Source organism: Fusarium flagelliforme (assembly GCF_020744385.1).
Source record: "Fusarium flagelliforme strain FIESC 12 MPI-CAGE-AA-0113 chromosome Unknown B0J16scaffold_2, whole genome shotgun sequence".
Lineage (NCBI taxonomy): Eukaryota > Fungi > Ascomycota > Sordariomycetes > Hypocreales > Nectriaceae > Fusarium > Fusarium flagelliforme.
Window position 1 is genome coordinate 3,449,151 of NW_025763504.1, and position 17,339 is coordinate 3,466,489.

General features: G+C 47.3%; 9 protein-coding genes across 9 annotated transcripts; 2 read left to right on the forward strand and 7 right to left on the reverse strand.

Moving 5' to 3' along the window:
• Window positions 1-674: 674 nt before the first annotated feature.
• On the reverse strand, window positions 675-2,036 carry B0J16DRAFT_333863 (uncharacterized protein). Its single transcript, XM_046126896.1, has one exon. It carries the CDS (start codon window positions 1,983-1,985, stop codon window positions 723-725), a length of 1,263 nt encoding a protein of 420 aa, XP_045986774.1. The 5' UTR covers window positions 1,986-2,036; the 3' UTR covers window positions 675-722.
• A 637-nt stretch (window positions 2,037-2,673) lies between these two features.
• B0J16DRAFT_354020 (major facilitator superfamily domain-containing protein) lies at window positions 2,674-4,332 on the forward strand (the record flags this gene model as incomplete). Its single annotated transcript, XM_046129346.1, has 3 exons — window positions 2,674-3,452; window positions 3,504-3,737; window positions 3,789-4,332. 3 exons carry the CDS (start codon window positions 2,674-2,676, stop codon window positions 4,330-4,332), a joined length of 1,557 nt encoding a protein of 518 aa, XP_045986775.1.
• Window positions 4,333-4,743: 411 nt separating this feature from the next.
• B0J16DRAFT_333866 (uncharacterized protein) lies at window positions 4,744-5,891 on the reverse strand. The gene is made up of 4 exons (XM_046126897.1): window positions 5,662-5,891; window positions 5,198-5,461; window positions 5,076-5,148; window positions 4,744-5,024 (listed from the first exon to the last, which is right to left on the reverse strand). Exons 1-4 carry the CDS (start codon window positions 5,703-5,705, stop codon window positions 4,908-4,910), a joined length of 498 nt encoding a protein of 165 aa, XP_045986776.1. The 5' UTR covers window positions 5,706-5,891; the 3' UTR covers window positions 4,744-4,907.
• Window positions 5,892-6,274: 383 nt separating this feature from the next.
• B0J16DRAFT_333868 (uncharacterized protein) lies at window positions 6,275-7,221 on the reverse strand. Its single transcript, XM_046126898.1, has 3 exons — window positions 6,927-7,221; window positions 6,669-6,880; window positions 6,275-6,622 (listed from the first exon to the last, which is right to left on the reverse strand). The coding sequence occupies exons 1-3, from the start codon at window positions 7,177-7,179 to the stop codon at window positions 6,335-6,337; spliced, it is 753 nt and encodes a 250-aa protein (XP_045986777.1). The 5' UTR covers window positions 7,180-7,221; the 3' UTR covers window positions 6,275-6,334.
• A 112-nt stretch (window positions 7,222-7,333) lies between these two features.
• B0J16DRAFT_66696 (aspartic protease) lies at window positions 7,334-8,941 on the reverse strand. Its single transcript, XM_046134252.1, has one exon. The coding sequence runs from the start codon at window positions 8,811-8,813 to the stop codon at window positions 7,587-7,589; it is 1,227 nt and encodes a 408-aa protein (XP_045986778.1). The 5' UTR covers window positions 8,814-8,941; the 3' UTR covers window positions 7,334-7,586.
• A 669-nt stretch (window positions 8,942-9,610) lies between these two features.
• Window positions 9,611-10,538, reverse strand: B0J16DRAFT_333871 (uncharacterized protein). Its single transcript, XM_046126899.1, has one exon. The coding sequence runs from the start codon at window positions 10,175-10,177 to the stop codon at window positions 9,710-9,712; it is 468 nt and encodes a 155-aa protein (XP_045986779.1). The 5' UTR covers window positions 10,178-10,538; the 3' UTR covers window positions 9,611-9,709.
• Window positions 10,539-11,192: 654 nt separating this feature from the next.
• B0J16DRAFT_380764 (uncharacterized protein) lies at window positions 11,193-12,566 on the forward strand (the record flags this gene model as incomplete). Its single annotated transcript, XM_046131101.1, has 5 exons — window positions 11,193-11,328; window positions 11,385-11,538; window positions 11,591-11,734; window positions 11,782-11,876; window positions 11,929-12,566. 5 exons carry the CDS (start codon window positions 11,193-11,195, stop codon window positions 12,564-12,566), a joined length of 1,167 nt encoding a protein of 388 aa, XP_045986780.1.
• An 88-nt stretch (window positions 12,567-12,654) lies between these two features.
• On the reverse strand, window positions 12,655-14,334 carry B0J16DRAFT_369055 (uncharacterized protein; the record flags this gene model as incomplete). The annotated part of the gene is made up of 1 exon (XM_046130254.1): window positions 12,655-14,334. One exon carries the CDS (start codon window positions 14,332-14,334, stop codon window positions 12,655-12,657), a length of 1,680 nt encoding a protein of 559 aa, XP_045986781.1.
• Window positions 14,335-14,428: 94 nt separating this feature from the next.
• On the reverse strand, window positions 14,429-17,090 carry B0J16DRAFT_333875 (uncharacterized protein). The gene is made up of 3 exons (XM_046126900.1): window positions 16,966-17,090; window positions 15,174-16,909; window positions 14,429-15,120 (listed from the first exon to the last, which is right to left on the reverse strand). The coding sequence occupies exons 1-3, from the start codon at window positions 17,036-17,038 to the stop codon at window positions 14,749-14,751; spliced, it is 2,181 nt and encodes a 726-aa protein (XP_045986782.1). The 5' UTR covers window positions 17,039-17,090; the 3' UTR covers window positions 14,429-14,748.
• Between the last annotated feature and the right edge of the window lie 249 nt (window positions 17,091-17,339).

Below are 17,339 nucleotides of genomic sequence, written 5' to 3' on the forward strand. Positions count from 1 at the left end.
GGAATGAAGGCACGTTTCATAAAGCACCACTAGATCTGCCGGTAACTGATTTTTGTTAGGAAGAAAAACCGAAACTCAGAATTCGCGGTGGTGGTTTCCGACCTATCAACCCTGAAAGCCTTCCACCAGGATCTCCCAGGCCATCAAACTTGCCTGACCCAAAATGGCCGACCACCTCTCTAGCCGAGGATGAGATTATGGTTGCGCCACTCAAACGAGAGACTTGTTTGACCTGGAACTTAGCTGAGAAGAAAGAAAAGTCGGATGAACAAGACAAGAGAGATGAGGATGAACCCGAGATCAAGCCATTTCCTTGCGTTCCTTGCATAAGAAGATGGTTGGTTGATCGGACGCATGTTTGTAGAGAGACTCGCGGTAAGTTGACAGTTGTTATGTAGAATTTTGCTCATGCGCATTGATAGAGCTGCCTTGTCCTCATTGTCCTGATCTTCGCTATTGTATGCAGGTAAGTTGTCTATAAGTCTGTTTGAGTTTAGTGACTAACCACCGCAGCCCGACACAGGATCATAGGTCAAGTTTGGTCCACTTGAAGAATGCAATTCTGAGTGTTTATGGAAGGGGAAAGAGTTTCAAGATATCTGAAATGGCACAACTGAACATGGATGTATCGAATCTGTTAATGAATATAGGTTTAATATGGTAATTGACTTGATTGAGACTTTGGTAGAATGGTAAAGCAGTCGCTCTCGTTGTGGTGCAGGCTAAACTGTGGCTAAGATTTCCTCTCCTGCTAGATGGTCATAGTTCTCATCGTAGACATCCCATTCACATATACATGCAATGCCACTTCCCATATCAAACATGTAGCAATCGCCAAGCCTAGCCTCGCACCTGACATTCAGTCCTCTCAGCAGTTCTATAAACTCGCCTCCCGGAGTCCCTGCCTTAACTGCTATTCCTTTCAATAGCACATGCCTCAGGACAGGGAACTCTTGCTGTGCCAAGACCTCCCCAAGAAGATCCATCAGTCTCTTGCTTCGAAGCCCTTGATGGTCACTTTTGATGAATTCATGCTGCCGGTCGCCCTCTGGATCGCAATCCTCCATCCCAATCCTCTGCTCGACGACCAAAGTCTCAAGCTTTGCGCTACAAGATTTGAGGATCTGCTCCCAATCTTTATGGGCAGCTACCTCCGCGTGTGTAGACCAAAAGTAGTTCGCCTCCATCTCGTTGTTCAGGTCATTGTCAGAAGGCTGGCACAAATATAAATATCTTAAATTTGGAAGCGCAAGCTGATGCTTGTCAGGTAGAAAGCCAGAGAGCGGTCGTGGGATACATGACCATCCATCTCTATCCCCTTGTCGGTCATCCCGAAGTGGGCTATCGGTATCTTCAGGGTGGTCTTCCAGAATGTCTTCGATACACGAAGCAACTGGTATGGCTTCCATGAGCAGATCAAGCTCGAGTCGCTCGACGCTCTTACCCGAAGCCAACAGCCATTCTACCACCGGGACTGGAACATATCCAACTAGCCTTGCAAATCGAAGCTTGGATAATACTGGCGCAGACGTATCAAAAGATCTGTCTTCAAACGTCTCCCGATGATCAACGTGTAGTTCAAGACTTTCAAGATTGACAAAGTAAGGTAGAAAGTCCCAAAAGCCCAACCTTCCTTGAAGAACAGTGCATATCGACTTGACACGTGCGCAAACAGTCTTTAACCGGTCTGTGTCTAAATTGCGCAGTATTTGGAGAAGTGTCCCTACTCTCCAAGGTCCCTGCGAGCCCCATTGGGAAAAACGATCTGATGAGGTGGTTAAGGGTAGTGGCTGCTTTTTATCACCAAGCTGGTGATAGCTCGGATGATGGAATTCGAGAGCTGTCCAGAGCCTTGATTCGGCGAACTTGTTGAGTGATTTGCATGTTCGAGATAGCTGTGTGAGGTCGTGGGCTGACAAATGCGAGACGACGATAGCGACTAGCTCATTCGGGAGGTGTAACAGGTTTGGCTGGTATGTGAGCATGTTGATAAGTTGAAGGTCAAGTGCGAAATAGGCGCGACAGTTGGCTTTTGAAGGTTCATTTTGTTGAGAACAAAACTCCACCATGCCCGTTTCATCTAGCGTCACATGACCATGGTACTAATATCCAATGAATGATTACTATTGGCTCTAGTCTGATAAATAGAAACTAGACAATCAGCGTGATGACATGTCAATGACAGATGTCAGAAAGATATGTCTTCACTCAATGGGTGAGCTACTTTAAATCTCCAACGGATCTTCTCGTTACCTGGTTAGATCCTCAGCAGATAGTATCGTATAACCTCGACAAGACAAGAAAATCAGTTAGTATTGATGATAGTGACGATACAAGCCAGAGAGTGGTCGTCGGATACATGCTCATCGGTTTACAGGCCCTCTACGTTCATAAGAGTTATTGTAGGGCTAGAGCTGATCGCCGAAGGCGCTGTAATATTTCAATGGTTCAACACTTTATTGGTTGGAGTCGTCTGGTAGGTCACCCTTTAGGCTCCACTGACGTCTATAAACCGTAAAACTTCAGCTATGACAACGAGGCTTTCAATAGTGAAAAGCCAGGACATAAACCGGGTACTGTCTCACTCCTCCCTTCCTGTAAACTGCCTGGGACTGTTCCAGTCCTTCTTAAACCCTGCCATCTATCTTTTACAATTGATCTGTCTTTGACACTATGAGTGAACCGGTGAAATCGCTATCTCCCAAAAGTCAGACAGAGGTCCATGTATCCTCTGTGGACGATGAAAGTTCACAGGTTCAAGCTATCGGGACAATACCATTGTTATCCCTCTCGCGGAGAACAATCGCCACATTCCAGCTTTGTGGTGTCAACCTTGCCTGGAGCGTCTCAAACGGACTCATAATCATCAGTCTCCCACGGCTGACAACTGATCTTGATCTGCCTGAATCACTCGCCTTTTGGCCGGCTTCTGTTCAAGGGTTGACTACAGCTTCTACCTTGCTATTGTCAGGTAGTGTCGCTGATGTCCTGGGACCGCGGACGGTGAACCTGACGGGATGTATAATCAATGGCATTATTATGATCTCAGTCGGTTTCGTTGGGAACGGGAGACAATTGGTTATTCTGCGGGCGCTACAGGGCATCACTATTGCCATGCACTTGGCTAGTTCTGTGGCTCTCGTTAGCAACACTCAACCGCGTGGCCAAAGTCGTAATGTATCCTTCGCTTGTTTAGGCCTTAGTCAATTGCTAGGGTTTATCCTTGGGCTGATTGTAGGCGGTGCAATGCTTGATAGTGTGGGATGGCGTTTAGGCTGGTATGTTTCGGGAGGCCTAACTCTACTGTTATTTGCTGTGGGCATGTGGTCGCTCCCAAAATCAGCTTTACCCGGTTCTTACCAAAGTGCCTTGTGTGCAATGCGACACAAAATCGACTGGGTAGGGACTCTGCTTGTCTCTGCCTTTATGGCTCTGTTGTCCTACTTCCTATCGTAAGTAAATCCCCTGTACGACACACAATGGACTCTGCTAAGTAAGGAAAGGATTATCGGTACAGATATTTATCGTATCAAGGAAGCAGGCAGTATTGTGCTTCTATGTCTGTGCCTTATACTGGTACCTCTCTTTGTCGCTTGGATGCGCTTTCAGGTCAAGAGAGATAAGCCAGCATTGATTCCCAATGGCTTCTGGAGGAACACTGCGTTTGCATCCATTTGCGGTACTATCGCCTTATCCTTTGCAGCATTAAACTCCATGGACCTGATGACTAGCCTGTAGTAAGCTAAGATAACTTCTCACCTTCGAGCCTTACTAACTTTTCAATTTAGTTTCCAGCAAATCCAACAGCTCTCAGGGCTCGATGCAGCTATTCAAATAATCCCCAGTGCTGTCGTCGGGCTAGTCCTTAACGTAACTACAGGTTACATCGTAAACAGAGTACCGGCTATCTGGCTTGTAACCGCTACGACTCTGTTATCATCTGGCTCGCCTCTTCTTATGGCTATTATCAATCCTCACTGGTCATACTGGAAAGGCGCTTTTTTTGCTCAGATTCTTTTGCCATTCTCATTTGACATTTTGTTTACTGTTGGACATCTTATAATTACTGAAGCATTTCCTAACGAAAGCCAATCTCGGGCAGGTGCAGTCTTTTATACATCTGCACAGTTTGGGAACGCTGTAGGCTTAGCTATAACCCAAACTGCCTCTACTTTATTTGCAAAGAAGTATAATTACTTGGGCCATTCCGAGGCACTGTTACATGGCTTGCGGGCAGGCTTCTGGGCCATATTCATCGAGGCACTTGTATGTTTACTTGTCAGTATAGTTGGACTAAGAAAGGTCGGAAAGGTTGGGTTAGCATGCATATAGGCTACATGTTATGATAGGCCCTGGAGTGCCCTGGTAGGCATTAGCTCGGTGGTAAAAAATTACACACGGGTTCTGATCGTTAACCAGGCTGACAATTGTCGTTCGAGCTATGGTCAAGAGGGTAGACACCGGATTGTATCGTACTCCTTCAATAAAAGAGAACGGGACTGCAGGGCTAAATATTACGGTAATAGTGTCCTACTAGCTTTGCAAGGGCTATGTATAGCCTTTCCCTTTGATTGTGTGGTATTATCGACACAACGCGTTCCAAAGTAATATCTCAAACTGTCCCAGTATTGGTAATTTTCATCTCAACAACTCGTTCTCCTCACCCCCATGCTCAAAAGGCTGGGGTTGAGCATACAGTAACAAATTCAACGTACATGTAGGTGCTTGTAAGGAGAGAAGGGGTCATGCATGAATAAGGTGAATTATTATCAGGATAATTATTGTGATTAATGAGCGAAACAGCGATCTAGTAACAAGATACAAAGGAGCGGAGAAAAAATAAATTTCGCTTCCGAATGGCTACCCAGTAAGAAATATACCGCGGCGATTCTGTTGCCCTGACCTCTTCAAATGATAATACCATTAAGGTTGACATCACCAGGGGGGAAGACAAAACCGATGTTAACGAAGTGGAAGTTGCCGATGTCAACCTGATCGCGGTAGATGCCGACATAGAAATCGAGCTACGAGCCGTTAGTACTATTTCAAGTTATCAAAGGACTGCGTATACTTACGCCGGAGACGTAAAGCTTAAACGTGGCATTGCCTGGGTCAAGCTGAGCCGATTCGTTGTAGAAGAGAGTACCCCTAAAAAGAACTCGTTAGTCACGTTTTACCATGGGCATGGTGTACCAACGCGTTGAGCGTGCCGCTGTAGGGCATAAAGAAACCAGCACCATCAGCCTCAAACTCCAAGTCATGAGTGTTTACTCCAAGTCTGATAGTAAGGTTAGTCTTGGTGATGTTGATAGTCCCATCAGCGGAAGTCTGGTTTTTCCAATCCTGGTGATCGGCGTCGCGAGTAGCGTCGCGAACAATGGCCATTGTTATGAAGAAGAAGACCTGGACGGTACTGTTGGCTGTCGAGGAGAAGTGGTTTGTTAGTTGTTGGTTTGCGTTCCTGTTGAGGATGTTAGCGGTTTATATGTTTAATATCTTCCCAGTTAGAAAGAATCCTCGCAATGATCTTCAAGCGAAGGAAACCAATAGCGGGGCGTCGTGACATCACTCTGACACTCTCCCAGCTCAGCGCCTAACTATTGTACCGCATGAGATTCGGTAGTGCCTACGGAGTTAAGGCTGATGCAAGACTTTGCATACCAGCTATTTGATTGACTTATCTGGCCGTAAGCAGGAGATAGCATATGACGTAGTGGCTGTTCCGCCTTTTTCAGCTAATCAGACCGGTAGAATGTCTACATTAGCCAGTACACGCCTGCATACGTAGGGAGGAGGGTTCCACAGGCGTTACCGTGCTTTGTGAGTTGATATGGTATTTGCGACAACATACTGAGAGGGTTAGATTGGAGACATTGTAGTTGCACCACAGTGACCGCCTTGCTGTCGACTTCATGACCTGGGTTCGCGATGTGAGATTTTAACGCACGGCTAAAAAGCTACATTGGGCATGTCACGATGCATCGTGGGAGTGGCCAGTTGGAATAAATTTTCAGTCTTAGCGTTTCTCGTCATCCCTGTATGTGGCGATCATTATGCCCATAAGGTATAGGACATGACTGGGGCTGGGAAGCCCAAAGAAACCACAACCAGTCGATGCGGGCTGAGTCCGCCACAACTGTAGTCCAAGCGCAAGCCAGGACTCAAGATACGGATGCAAAGATGGAAGGGAAGACAGTGTGTGTGTATTGGCTAGAAAAGAGGGTTTCCCCACCAGGCCCTGGTCTACCTCACGAAGGGGGAATGGTATATGATATAAGGCCAAGAAGTAGATGAATGTTTGTCTTGACTTTGGATGCTTAAGATTCAGCAATAACTACCAGGGAACCTGCTGGAACCTATCCTTCTCATATTCCCAAAAGGTACCTGGCTCAATTTCAGCCTTGCGCGTTTCGAGCAACCTCACCACCGCCTCCGCCCCCTCAAGAGGATCTTTCTTCCCCCTGTACCCATTGAAAGCCGTACTGCAATGTCCTGGACTGACAGCCCAAAACGTGATCTTCCTTCCATCTTCTCTGTGGTTCTCCGCAGTCTGCAAATGTAGGATCAGCATGTTCAGACCCGCTTTGGACACACAGTAGTCGATGTTTGCAACGGATGGAAGCTGGCGACAAGTCAACTTTGTATTGCGACGTTGGGATATGACTAACCTGGTTGCTTGTTGTTCTGCTTATACTACCACGTGCACTTGATATCATGATAACCCTTGGCCATGAACTCTTACGGAGTAGCGAGTCGAAGGCGTGAGTGATGACTGCGTTTGAGGTAATGAGGTTGTTGAAACATGAATTGGAGGCCGCCCTAATGTGTGGTAGACTGTCTGACATTCTCTTCTCAACCTTGCCAGCGTTGTTGATAAGAACTAGAATAGTTAGTCTATGCCCAGATGAGTTTATGATAAGAACTACCATCCAACTTCCCGTAATCTCTTTCAACCAGTGCCACAGCTGCCTCAATTGAAGCATCATTCTCAATATTCATCTCGACATAGGATAGTTGAGCCTTGACGCCCATGTCGTGTAGCGAATCAATTGCGTCCTTCGCTGCACCGTTGTTACGACATCCAAGTATAATAACTGATGATGGGAGGCGAGTACTGATGGCTTGCACGATGGCATAGCCAATACCGCGATTCGCACCAGTCACTAGAATAGTAGCCATTTCAAAGGCAATTGCATAAAAGAAAATTATGTAGTCCAGAAGCAGTACTAGACATGATGTTCAAGCAACCTTGGCTGCCTGTGCCTTTTAAGCTGCGGTGTCGGATTTACAGGTTTCGGACATAACCAAAACCGTAACCCCATTAAGGTTTCCTCCGTCATCGAACTCTAGCTGCATCCAATCAGATGTTGAAAACCAAAAGGGAAAGTCGAACTGTATACATGAATAATGATGCTGTGATATAAATATTGACCGTTCTGCTCTTGAGAATCAACCGGAAGGCACATTTTGTAACGTCTAACTCAGTTCAACATCGGTATAAATTTATGATACTTGATCTTCCAACTTGTAGATACGGTAGAAATATATACACAACAAATAATAACTCATCGCTTCACGTCCATTCTCTACAGAGTCTTCTTAGCCCAACCAACCTGCTGGTTTCCGCCATCGAAAACAACAAAGGCAGCCTTGAGTGCAATATCACCAAAGATATTGATACCGATATCATCACTGGGCTGGATACCACCAAGGCAGGTGGATGATCCCTCCTGAACAGGAGCATAGTTGATGTAGGATCCAGGAATGGTAATAGTCACACCACCAACGCCGAAGCTGAAGTTGGGCAGCGTAGCAGAGCAGCTGAAGACCCAACCACCGTAGGAAGAGCTGTAGCGAGCACCGCTGACCTTGGCATAGTAGGCCGAGTTGACCGCATCGGGGAGGAGGAGAAGAGTGGTACCAGTATCAGCAATACCAGTGATGGGGCTTCTGTTGAGAGCAGCTGAGCCGACGGCGTATCCAGAAGAAGTGAACTCCCACCAGCCACCAGAAGAGTCAATAGGAGCATATCCGATCTTGCCAGTGTAAGCAGAGCTGTCGATGTAGCCGAAGTTGTACGTTCCAGGCTGCTGGTGCTTCAGATCGGCGGTGAAGACGGGGGACTTCAGAGTGGAAATGGCATTATCGAAGAAGGTCTTCTGCTTGGTGGGCTTGACAGTGTTGATGGAGCTGAAGCCGAGACCGAGAAGACCATCGAGGCCTGTCTCTTGTTCGAACTCATCAGAGACGCGCTGGGCAGACTCAACAGCCTGAGAACTGACAGCCAGACCACCAACGGAGACCTTGTCCTTGTAGACATCACCAGAAGAGGTACTTCCATCACCATAGCTGATGGACCAAGTAGCACCAGCAAGCTTCTTAGCAGTGCTACTCTTGGCAGGGTTGTACTCATCATGACCACTGCTTCCAGAAGTCTCAGTGCTAAAGACCCAAAGATCCGAAGAACCAGTATCAAAGTCCAAGTTCAGAGTCTGAGCAGGCGTGCCAATCTGCACGGGAGTCAACCACTCAATGTCCTCATCAGCAGGCGTAGTAATGGCAGAGCCACTGCCGCTTTGACGCTTGGAGTGAGAGGAGCCAGTCTTGACAGCCTTGACAGCCTTCTCGAGACCCTTAGGAAGAGGAACGCCGTACTTGGAGTAGACGTGGGCGAGAGCCAGAGGGCCGTTCTTGATGAATTTGGGATTCTTGACCTGTTCGACGGAGAAGTGCTTGTCTTGAGGTGCTGGAGCACCGAGGGCGATGGATGCGAAGGCCAGAGAGGCGGCAAGAAGAGCGTTGAGGGAAGGCATTGTGATGATATTGGAGAGCAGAGAGGATGAAGCGAGATGTGATGAGTGATGTTGATGATCCAGATGTTAGACGAGATGATCTCGCCAATATTTATACACACTTGAGACTGCTGGATTATTATCTTCAACAACACAAATCCACCGTCTCTTGATGTCGTGATGCTTCATCTATCTTGCTGTCACCTCACTCGGCTTCTACCATCCGATTCACCTTCCAATAAGAGACGACATGTCTCGTCTTCTCATCCGCTGGACATATGCCTCATCTGAAGTCTTGGCTGGATCTGTCAATGCAGCCACCCGTCCTTGGCATCTGCTTCGCTCCTCGTGGTAGATCCACCTCCATATTGATTTACAAAAAGTCCCGACAGCCTTGCCCTAAGGACTATGCGGTAGTTCCTCCGGTTAAGCACCTACCAATAATGGATCCTACCGCCGATTATGTCCGGAGTTCGGCATTGCTAAGGCTCTTACAGGCAGTTAGGTCGGGACTCGGCATTTGAGCAGAGGGACGTTTGCTAATGGTACCTGAGGACTGGGGTCTATCCGACTCTTATCAGACGACTTAATAGGAGAATGTCATGTGAATCTCTTGTTTGAGGTGATTCTGGGGTTATCATTGGTGCAGGGGTCGGCGGTTGCGATAAGCGTAATGGCCTGGTTAAATTTCGCGATGCGGATACCCCTGCAGATCATGCCTTATCCGCTTTTAGCGGCAGAGCGCTTTGGCATTGCTTTCACGAGAATTGAGTCATGTGGTAGACCTTTTGTTTAGTTCCTTGTAGCTCCATTATGCTATAGGCTGATTGCCTTGCTATGGTCCTCTTGACATCGGATCTATGTAGAAACCGACAAGCCGATTACCCGCAAGACTTGCTGGATAGCTGCTAATTACCTTACAATTTATAGGGTAATTCAATGAGAGAGGAGCAAGAATTATAATTTGGATACTGTTGGATTGTATGAAAATATCTCGATACTAAATGAGCGACAAGCAAGCAAGGAATCAGGCGATATAACCATAACCAACAACATCCTATCAGTCCTCTGATGCCATTGCTGGCTTCTAGGGTAGCCTGGACTAATTCTGCTAAAGCCTTATTTCTCGTCGGCGATGATGCACCTGCGCCAGACGTTCTTTGGACCGGCAGCATCACAGCGCTGGTCGCTTGGGATATCCAATTGGTTATCGGCCCCTTGATCCACATGTTATCATAACTCGTTCTATCGCATGCATTTCCCGGGTGGAATTCGATAGTACAAGGCAGCCGGGGAACACTGGGAGACGACCACTCTCTGCTGCAGTCGACCTTGTACTTCTCGGACCATCCATCGCCCCTGACGATAACATCATCGATCGACATGATAACGCTGAAGTAGCCGCTAAGAAAGGACTTTTGTTAGCTAAAATGATTAGATACCTAGAGTCTCAAGTTCTCTCAGCAGGAAATCTGGCTGTGCATGTCGTTCCAGTCACAGTGCTTGTCGCGATTGTCCTTCTGCACTTCGGCATCGAGGGGTGCGGCGGAAGCGCCAAGTGCGAGTAGAGTCACGAAGAATGTCTTGGAAACTATGGTGAAGTTGAAAATGAAATTATAACTATGGTGTTCGATAATGCGATGAGAGTGTTGATGTTGACGGTGGATAGAAAATCAAATTAGGGATGGCAGGACGTTTTATACTTTTCGTTGTTCGATGAAGTTGGGCATGAATTACACAAGACTTGGCCACTTTGACCCCATGATACCATATCACATTATTAAATAAGACAGACCCTACGGAAAGGCAATCGCCCGTCATGCCACTTGACGGCGCTACGGGAAATCTTTTCCCATGCTCCTCTGTTACCCGAGGCTGGTCAAAGCTTAACGCTGACAAGCTCGAAATAACCGTATGTTAAAGCTGGGAAACGGGTGCGCATGGACTCGCTTAAATATGATCTGACAATCCAGACCAGTGCAATATTGGCAAACGCTGTACTGTTGCGGCGAAGCAACATACTTTTCAGAGCTATTTATCAATAGTCTCGTGTGAACCTGAGTTGTTTCCGGGGAATACTCCACTTTGAACCAGGATTATTGACAGCTGAGCTTATGGGTCGGTCTAGACGCTTTCAGTGTGCTAACAGATTATGGTGACAGATTCACCAAGATTTGTTAGGCTCGGACAGCCCGCCACAGTTCTGGATCTTTATTGTTTCCAGCAACCACCAACAGCCAACAATCAACAGACAACTCACATGGGACGATGTTGATGCAGCATGACAGGCGAGGGACCGATGTTAGAAGAAGAGGGACAGCTATAAACTTGAGCCAAAGTTCTCAAATCCTTCTTTCATCTCAAGACCAGTCTCTCTTGTACTTCAGTTCCTTTGCCAAGATGAAGTTCCATACCGTTCTGGCATTTTTTGCTGCTGCAGTGTCAGCCACAGGACCGCCGACATGCAAGGGTTCTGCTCCTTCGTACTGCAAATACACTTCAAACCGCGACGCGGTTGATTGCAAGAAGCTATTCGGTAAAGATCAATCCCCAAGAGTATCGCACCACTATCGCTAACCTGTCTGCCTTTAGTCAAGAGCTATATCAACGTAGCAACATGTCAGCTTCCAGCGAAAACCATTACTTCAACTCGTACCAATCGCCCGACGAAGCATATCACTAAGACTCTAGCACCCCCACCAAGGTTCACCAAGGTTTACACGACCGTGACTAAGACAGGAAAGCCGTATGTCCCTCTTACTCAATATCCCATCTATATAAAGCTGATCTTTGACAAGCACCACCCCACCAACTATCACCATCACTGCGACGTCCACCAAGATCGATACAACTGTTTTGACTGATAAAACAACAATTGTTGATTTACGCACGATTACCAAGATAGAATACAATGATGTTATCGATGTTAAAACCATTACTCAGTAGGTTTACTTAAGACAATGATCGGTCCCATCTAACAATGTTACAGAACCACAACCTCGACTACCATGGTGCCGTTTAACGACGACAAGTTCTGTACTAGGAAGAAGCGAGCCCTTGCCAAGAGATTACCAACTTCTTGCTGTAAGCATATTTCAGACATGTTTACCACGAGTCTATGCTAACATTAACACAGCTTGTTTCCTCACTGCCACCAAGCCTGCAGCCACCAAGGTTGCTACTGTCACCAAGAATTTACCTGTCGTTACCCACACCGTATACAAATTCGGCGGCCCTCGAAAGGTCATCCGTCTAATTGTCACTATCTTCCGCTACAAAAATGGACCAACCCTCACCGCCCCGGAGACTACAACAACCAGCACTGCTACTATCACTCAAACCGACCGCACCCTTGTCACCGTCGTAGACGCTCAGGTTACTATCACCACAGTGACCGAGGATTCAGTTGAGTCAATCACTGTGACCGAAGGTAAAACAGCTACTGCTACAGCCACACAACATCCTTGCGACAATGCCGGAAGCTTTAGGCCAATAAAAGACTTCATGTCAAGCCCCTACGTAGGGTTCACCTACGCCAAACCAGTATCAGGAGATAACGCTGTAAAGGAGTGCTGTCAGGCTTGCTATATGAGAAACAATTGTGTATTTTACAGAATTGGTCGTGGGTTTTGCGAGGTTGGTACCACCAGGCCTATATTTAGCGACAGCTGTGCATCGCCGCTATGTCCACAGGGTTTCCCTGGCCTTACCGCTGGTAGCCCTGATGACAATGATTACTATATTGGACCTTGCTCTGGAGGCGTCAGTGCTTAGCTGGAAGGGGAATGATACGGATGGATGGACTTTGGTCCCAACCTGCTGTTTAAGATATTTTTGTATCTATTATCAACTCATTTGCCATCTATGCTAGCCTAGGCTCACATCTTCCCTTCTCCAGTTTAGTGATCTGATGTTCCAGCCCAAACCCAGCATGATTCTCACCGGCGATCTCTCCGAACTGAAGTTTTGCTTCCAGGAGTTCCTTTGGCAAAGGATGAACTCCAAAATGACTATCCATGGCTGCTTGATCTAGAGTAGTATTGCGAGTGGTGCAGACAACCTTGGAAAACGCCATGTCGCTAGTGCAGCCGTTGAAGTTGATGGAGAAAGCACCAAGAACTAGACCCATCATACCAATAAAACATAATGACCCGTAGGCTATCCACAGCGGGGTCTCGTTGTACTTCCATCGGGAAACCCAATTGGTAACTTGACACTCGCCTGGTTCAGTCGTGTAGATATGCACACTGGGCTCTGCGAGTAGTGAGATGGAGAAGTTGCGGACAAGCTCAGCAAGTTTATCCCGAAAATTGAGTTTGGGATATAGGACGAATTCCAGTACGGTTATATTGGGGTTCTCTGTAGTTATGAATCCCACCAGTGGAGTATAGCTGAGTAAGGTATCGGTGGACGGTTCGTTATTCCGAGGCATCCACATAGTTCCGTTGACATGCTGAGCGAGCACATCGGCGAGAGATTGGTAGGCCCAGTAATTAGTTTCGTTGTAGGTGGAAGATAGAGAACCATTGGACGGGAATGTCTTCCAAGGTACTCGACCATAAATCCTCTCTTTGCCAAACGTCATCGTGCGGACATTGTTGATGAATCGGAAGGTAACGTCGTAAACCACCCTTTGTGGTTCACAGGTGAAGAGCTCGATTGGTGCCGTTACTACTTCATGGCTGGAACCGGTACCCCTCCCTTCCATTTGTATGACATAAGCCCAGATACGCCGGTCTTTGCTAAAGTAGGCGTGATAGAGCGGTGCCTTGAGTGGAAGGTTATCCATAATGAGATCAATATTGGCACTGTCTTCCTCTTTGCCTGGATCAAGCTGGGCACATTGGTATCCTATGCCTGGCACACTGGCATTGTAGGTACAATTTGGGCCACAGATGGAGGGTGTGTCAAGTATTTGCCCACTGACGAAAACACGATTGACATGCTTGATCAGAAAGGGAGAAGGGCCGGCATAGAGACCCTCTGACGGATGCCACCCGCTTGGTATTGTACCAGAATCGATCATCCTCGAATAATCAACATTGGGAAGAGCCCTCTGTGGGCTCCTGTACTCAAAGTCGTATTCCTTTCTAAAATCGAGAACCGGGATGTTGCAAGGCTGTGGAGAAATGACTTCGGCCGTAGTCACAGACAGCGTTGAGGGAGTCACAATGACAGCAAGCGGAATAAGCCAGAAAATGACCCCAATTATGGCGACAGCAGGAGCTTTTCCCCAGAGTCCAACCGTGAGAAGTGAAGTAATGTCTGTAGTAACGGCGAACAGGGCGTCGATTGTGCTAATCGGACATGCTGTACGACGGACTCGGGCCCAAACGAATTGTTTGACAGCGATGGCCAGGCTGGCGGCGTAACAAGACTTGATGAGGAATGAGAAGCCAGTTCCGATTCGAATCGCCCATTCTTGATTCGCGGCTGACTTTCCATCGAGGGATGCATAGTAATAGTGGTGACCAATGGAGAATGCGAATCCAAATAGTAAGAAAGCCGTCATGGCAGAGGGGTAATACCACGAAATGCCCATGGCGAAAAGCAGGTAGTACAACTCACAGAACCGATGAAAACACAAGTCACGCTGGGGCGAGGTCTATTCATATCTGAACAAGGGAGGGGTTGGGCTGATTTATCGAATGCCTACAGTTAATGCCAAAGGCCAGCTGAAAGGACCAACAACGCCCACACAAGCCATTGTCTCAGTTCTCACCGATACTCTCGTTGTTAGCCAAACTAATCAACAATGCCTTGCGCCTTGTAGGCATTAATGTGGGAACGATTTTTTCTAACCTTGACACGTGTCAGTGGCTTTGTCTTTACTAGTGCCTTTCCTTGCAGAACCTGAGCATCCATCGGCCTTCCCGATACATGTTTTCCAAGTGCCTTTTACGTCTCAATTACAAGTATTATATAAAAATCTATGGGAATACTGTCTATAAAAACGCTAACGATTGGGACAAGCTTTCTCCAAAGAAGCATATGGAGAATTATCCCTCACGATATAAACCTCCCCCACCAAAACCAAGCATCCAACAGCCATAGATATAGCAATAATGGGAAAGTTTACCCGCGCGAACTCATGGCTCTTCACATGTATATGTTTCCTCGCAAGGATATCCCTCCATAAGAGTCCAGCCAATGATGCACTGAAAGCTGTGCTGAAAGCACCATAGTTCACACCGAGGGCCATACCGTAAATCGTTGCCCAGTATGTTCGATCTGTGATGAGGTTGGCGTCAACTTGGCAATTTATCTCCTTCCAGGCTTGGATGATGCGTGAGAGAAGGATCGTGGTGCCAATGTTTGTACCAGAGAACTGTGAACTTGTTAGACTGATGCGATTTGTGTCTGGATGGAAGGGAGACTTACGTTGGATAGGACGACTGAAAGAAAGCCCATTCCGCCAATACTTCCAACTGTACCAGTCCTCTTGGACCAATGGTACCAACCCCATGCAAAGACGTTGACCCAGCCTGTACTTACAAGCGCTTGTACAAGAACAAACATGGCGAAGGCGAATGGAACCAACGCGAAGGGGAGATGCGCTGCCACAGCCATGACCGTAGGAAAGGTTTCTTGAAGCCACTCATATGCTTCTCTTGACTTTGATACCAGGTTCGGTTTATCGGCTGGTACTCGGGCCGTGTGGCCAGCTTCGAGCTTTTCTGGTTCCATTTGTGCAGAAGGTAATGTCGGCATTGTTTCGGCGTGGAGAGTGTCGGGGTTGGCGGTTTGGAGAGGCGACTGGGGCGATGAACCAGAGATTATGACAGGACTGTTCCCTGCGGTGTTTGATACGACGATCTTTGGGTTGGCTGACTGAGAATTGGACTGGTCGTTCGTTCCTGATAGACGACCTAGTGGAATATCCTGAGTCTGTCCCTCCTGCCCAGCTACCATGGGTGAGTGGGTTTCAGATGCACCAGATGTGGTATCCAGCTTCGGCTCAGACTCATCACGAGAAACCAAGGTCCTCTCACCCCTCGCATTCTCCATCTCCTCCCGATAAATCTTAGCAGTCTGCCTCGTCTCATGTCGATGAATCCACCCAGACCCCAAATCCCAACAGAACATAACAAACGCAGCCGGAACGGTAACCCAAAACACCGGGGTCTCGCCCGTTTTACTTGTACTGGCAGCGTTTATCGCCAAAACTGTGATAAGCGTCGCAGACATGATCAAAGCACCAAACGCAGCACCTTTGCGATCGAGGAAGGGATTCATGATATATTCCAGTGAAAGGGTCATTTCTTGTCCTTGTCTTCCATCCGCTGCTTCTTCAGCTTGATGTTGAACGTAAGGAATGTTAGGGTTAACAGGCTCCTTTTCTCGAGCCGCTGCAGGGAGTGTGTGCATTTCGATCTCAGACGGAATGAGCTTTTCATCGGCGAATACCACGTAAAGCAAGAACGGGAAGAGGACCACCGCTGTAACAACGACCGGAACGATCATGTTCGCCGTGTAAACGATAAACTTGATGTCGAACGCGCCAGCGAGGACAAGGTTCGTAGGGTTCGACGAAACGAGAATAGCGGACGCTATGTTAGCGATGGCGAATTGCGTAAAAATCCAAGCTCTCGGACTAGTAATATTCTTGGAAACGCGCGTCATATACGCTAAGAAAGCTGTACCGGAGAGAATGATGGGATCATTTCCGATGAAACTTCCCAGCAGGAAGAAAAAGGCGTAGAGATAAAAGAAGAGCCTGTGACCGACTTTTCCACCCCAGCTCAGGACTTTAAAGGCTAGCCAGCGAATGATACCTGATGCGTCGATTGATATAGCGATGTAGGCGAGTGTAATGAAGAAGGCCATGATATCGAGAGGATGGATATGATTAGCGCCGACAGTTCCATCATGAACTTCCTTTCGTCCAATTGCTGAGATAGCCAGAAGAAACAAATCCGCTATTAAAGGTGCCGTGATAAGATTGACGGGAAAGTTGAAGCGCACAAAATTCTTTGAGCAACGCTTTTTGTCGGTGAGAATAGCATGGTGCGTACTCGCAGGAATAATGCGCAAATGCACAAAACATCGCCATGTGATGTCCACGAGGGATTTTGGGATGTAGACAGGGATGTGAAATGGCCAGAGGACAATGATATCTATTGTACGAGTGTCAGTGATACATTGCACTTGTGTAAGAGTAACGGTAACCTACTAGCGAGTACAAAAGCCACCAAGGTAACAATGGACCGCCATTGGCGGATCTCGCTGGTATCAACACCAGCCATGGCCGTTATTCTTAAGGCAAACGGTCGCCTTGTGAAGAAAAAGCGGCAGACGCCTCTCGTTAAAAAGAAAAAAAGGGAAGAGAAAATGACAAGGGAGGATTGGTTGGGCTCGTATCGGAGTGGGGTCAAGTTGATCGCAAGAAACGATCCAATAGAAGATAAGGTTTCTGCATTCAGGGAAGAAGCACCGAAGCTAGCATGCAATTTCGACCTGATCCTATGATGTGATAAAAGCCTGATTCTCTTGAAACAAGAACTAATCCTTGCCAAGCGAAATGAAGGAAAAGAGAAGTTTTCTAGA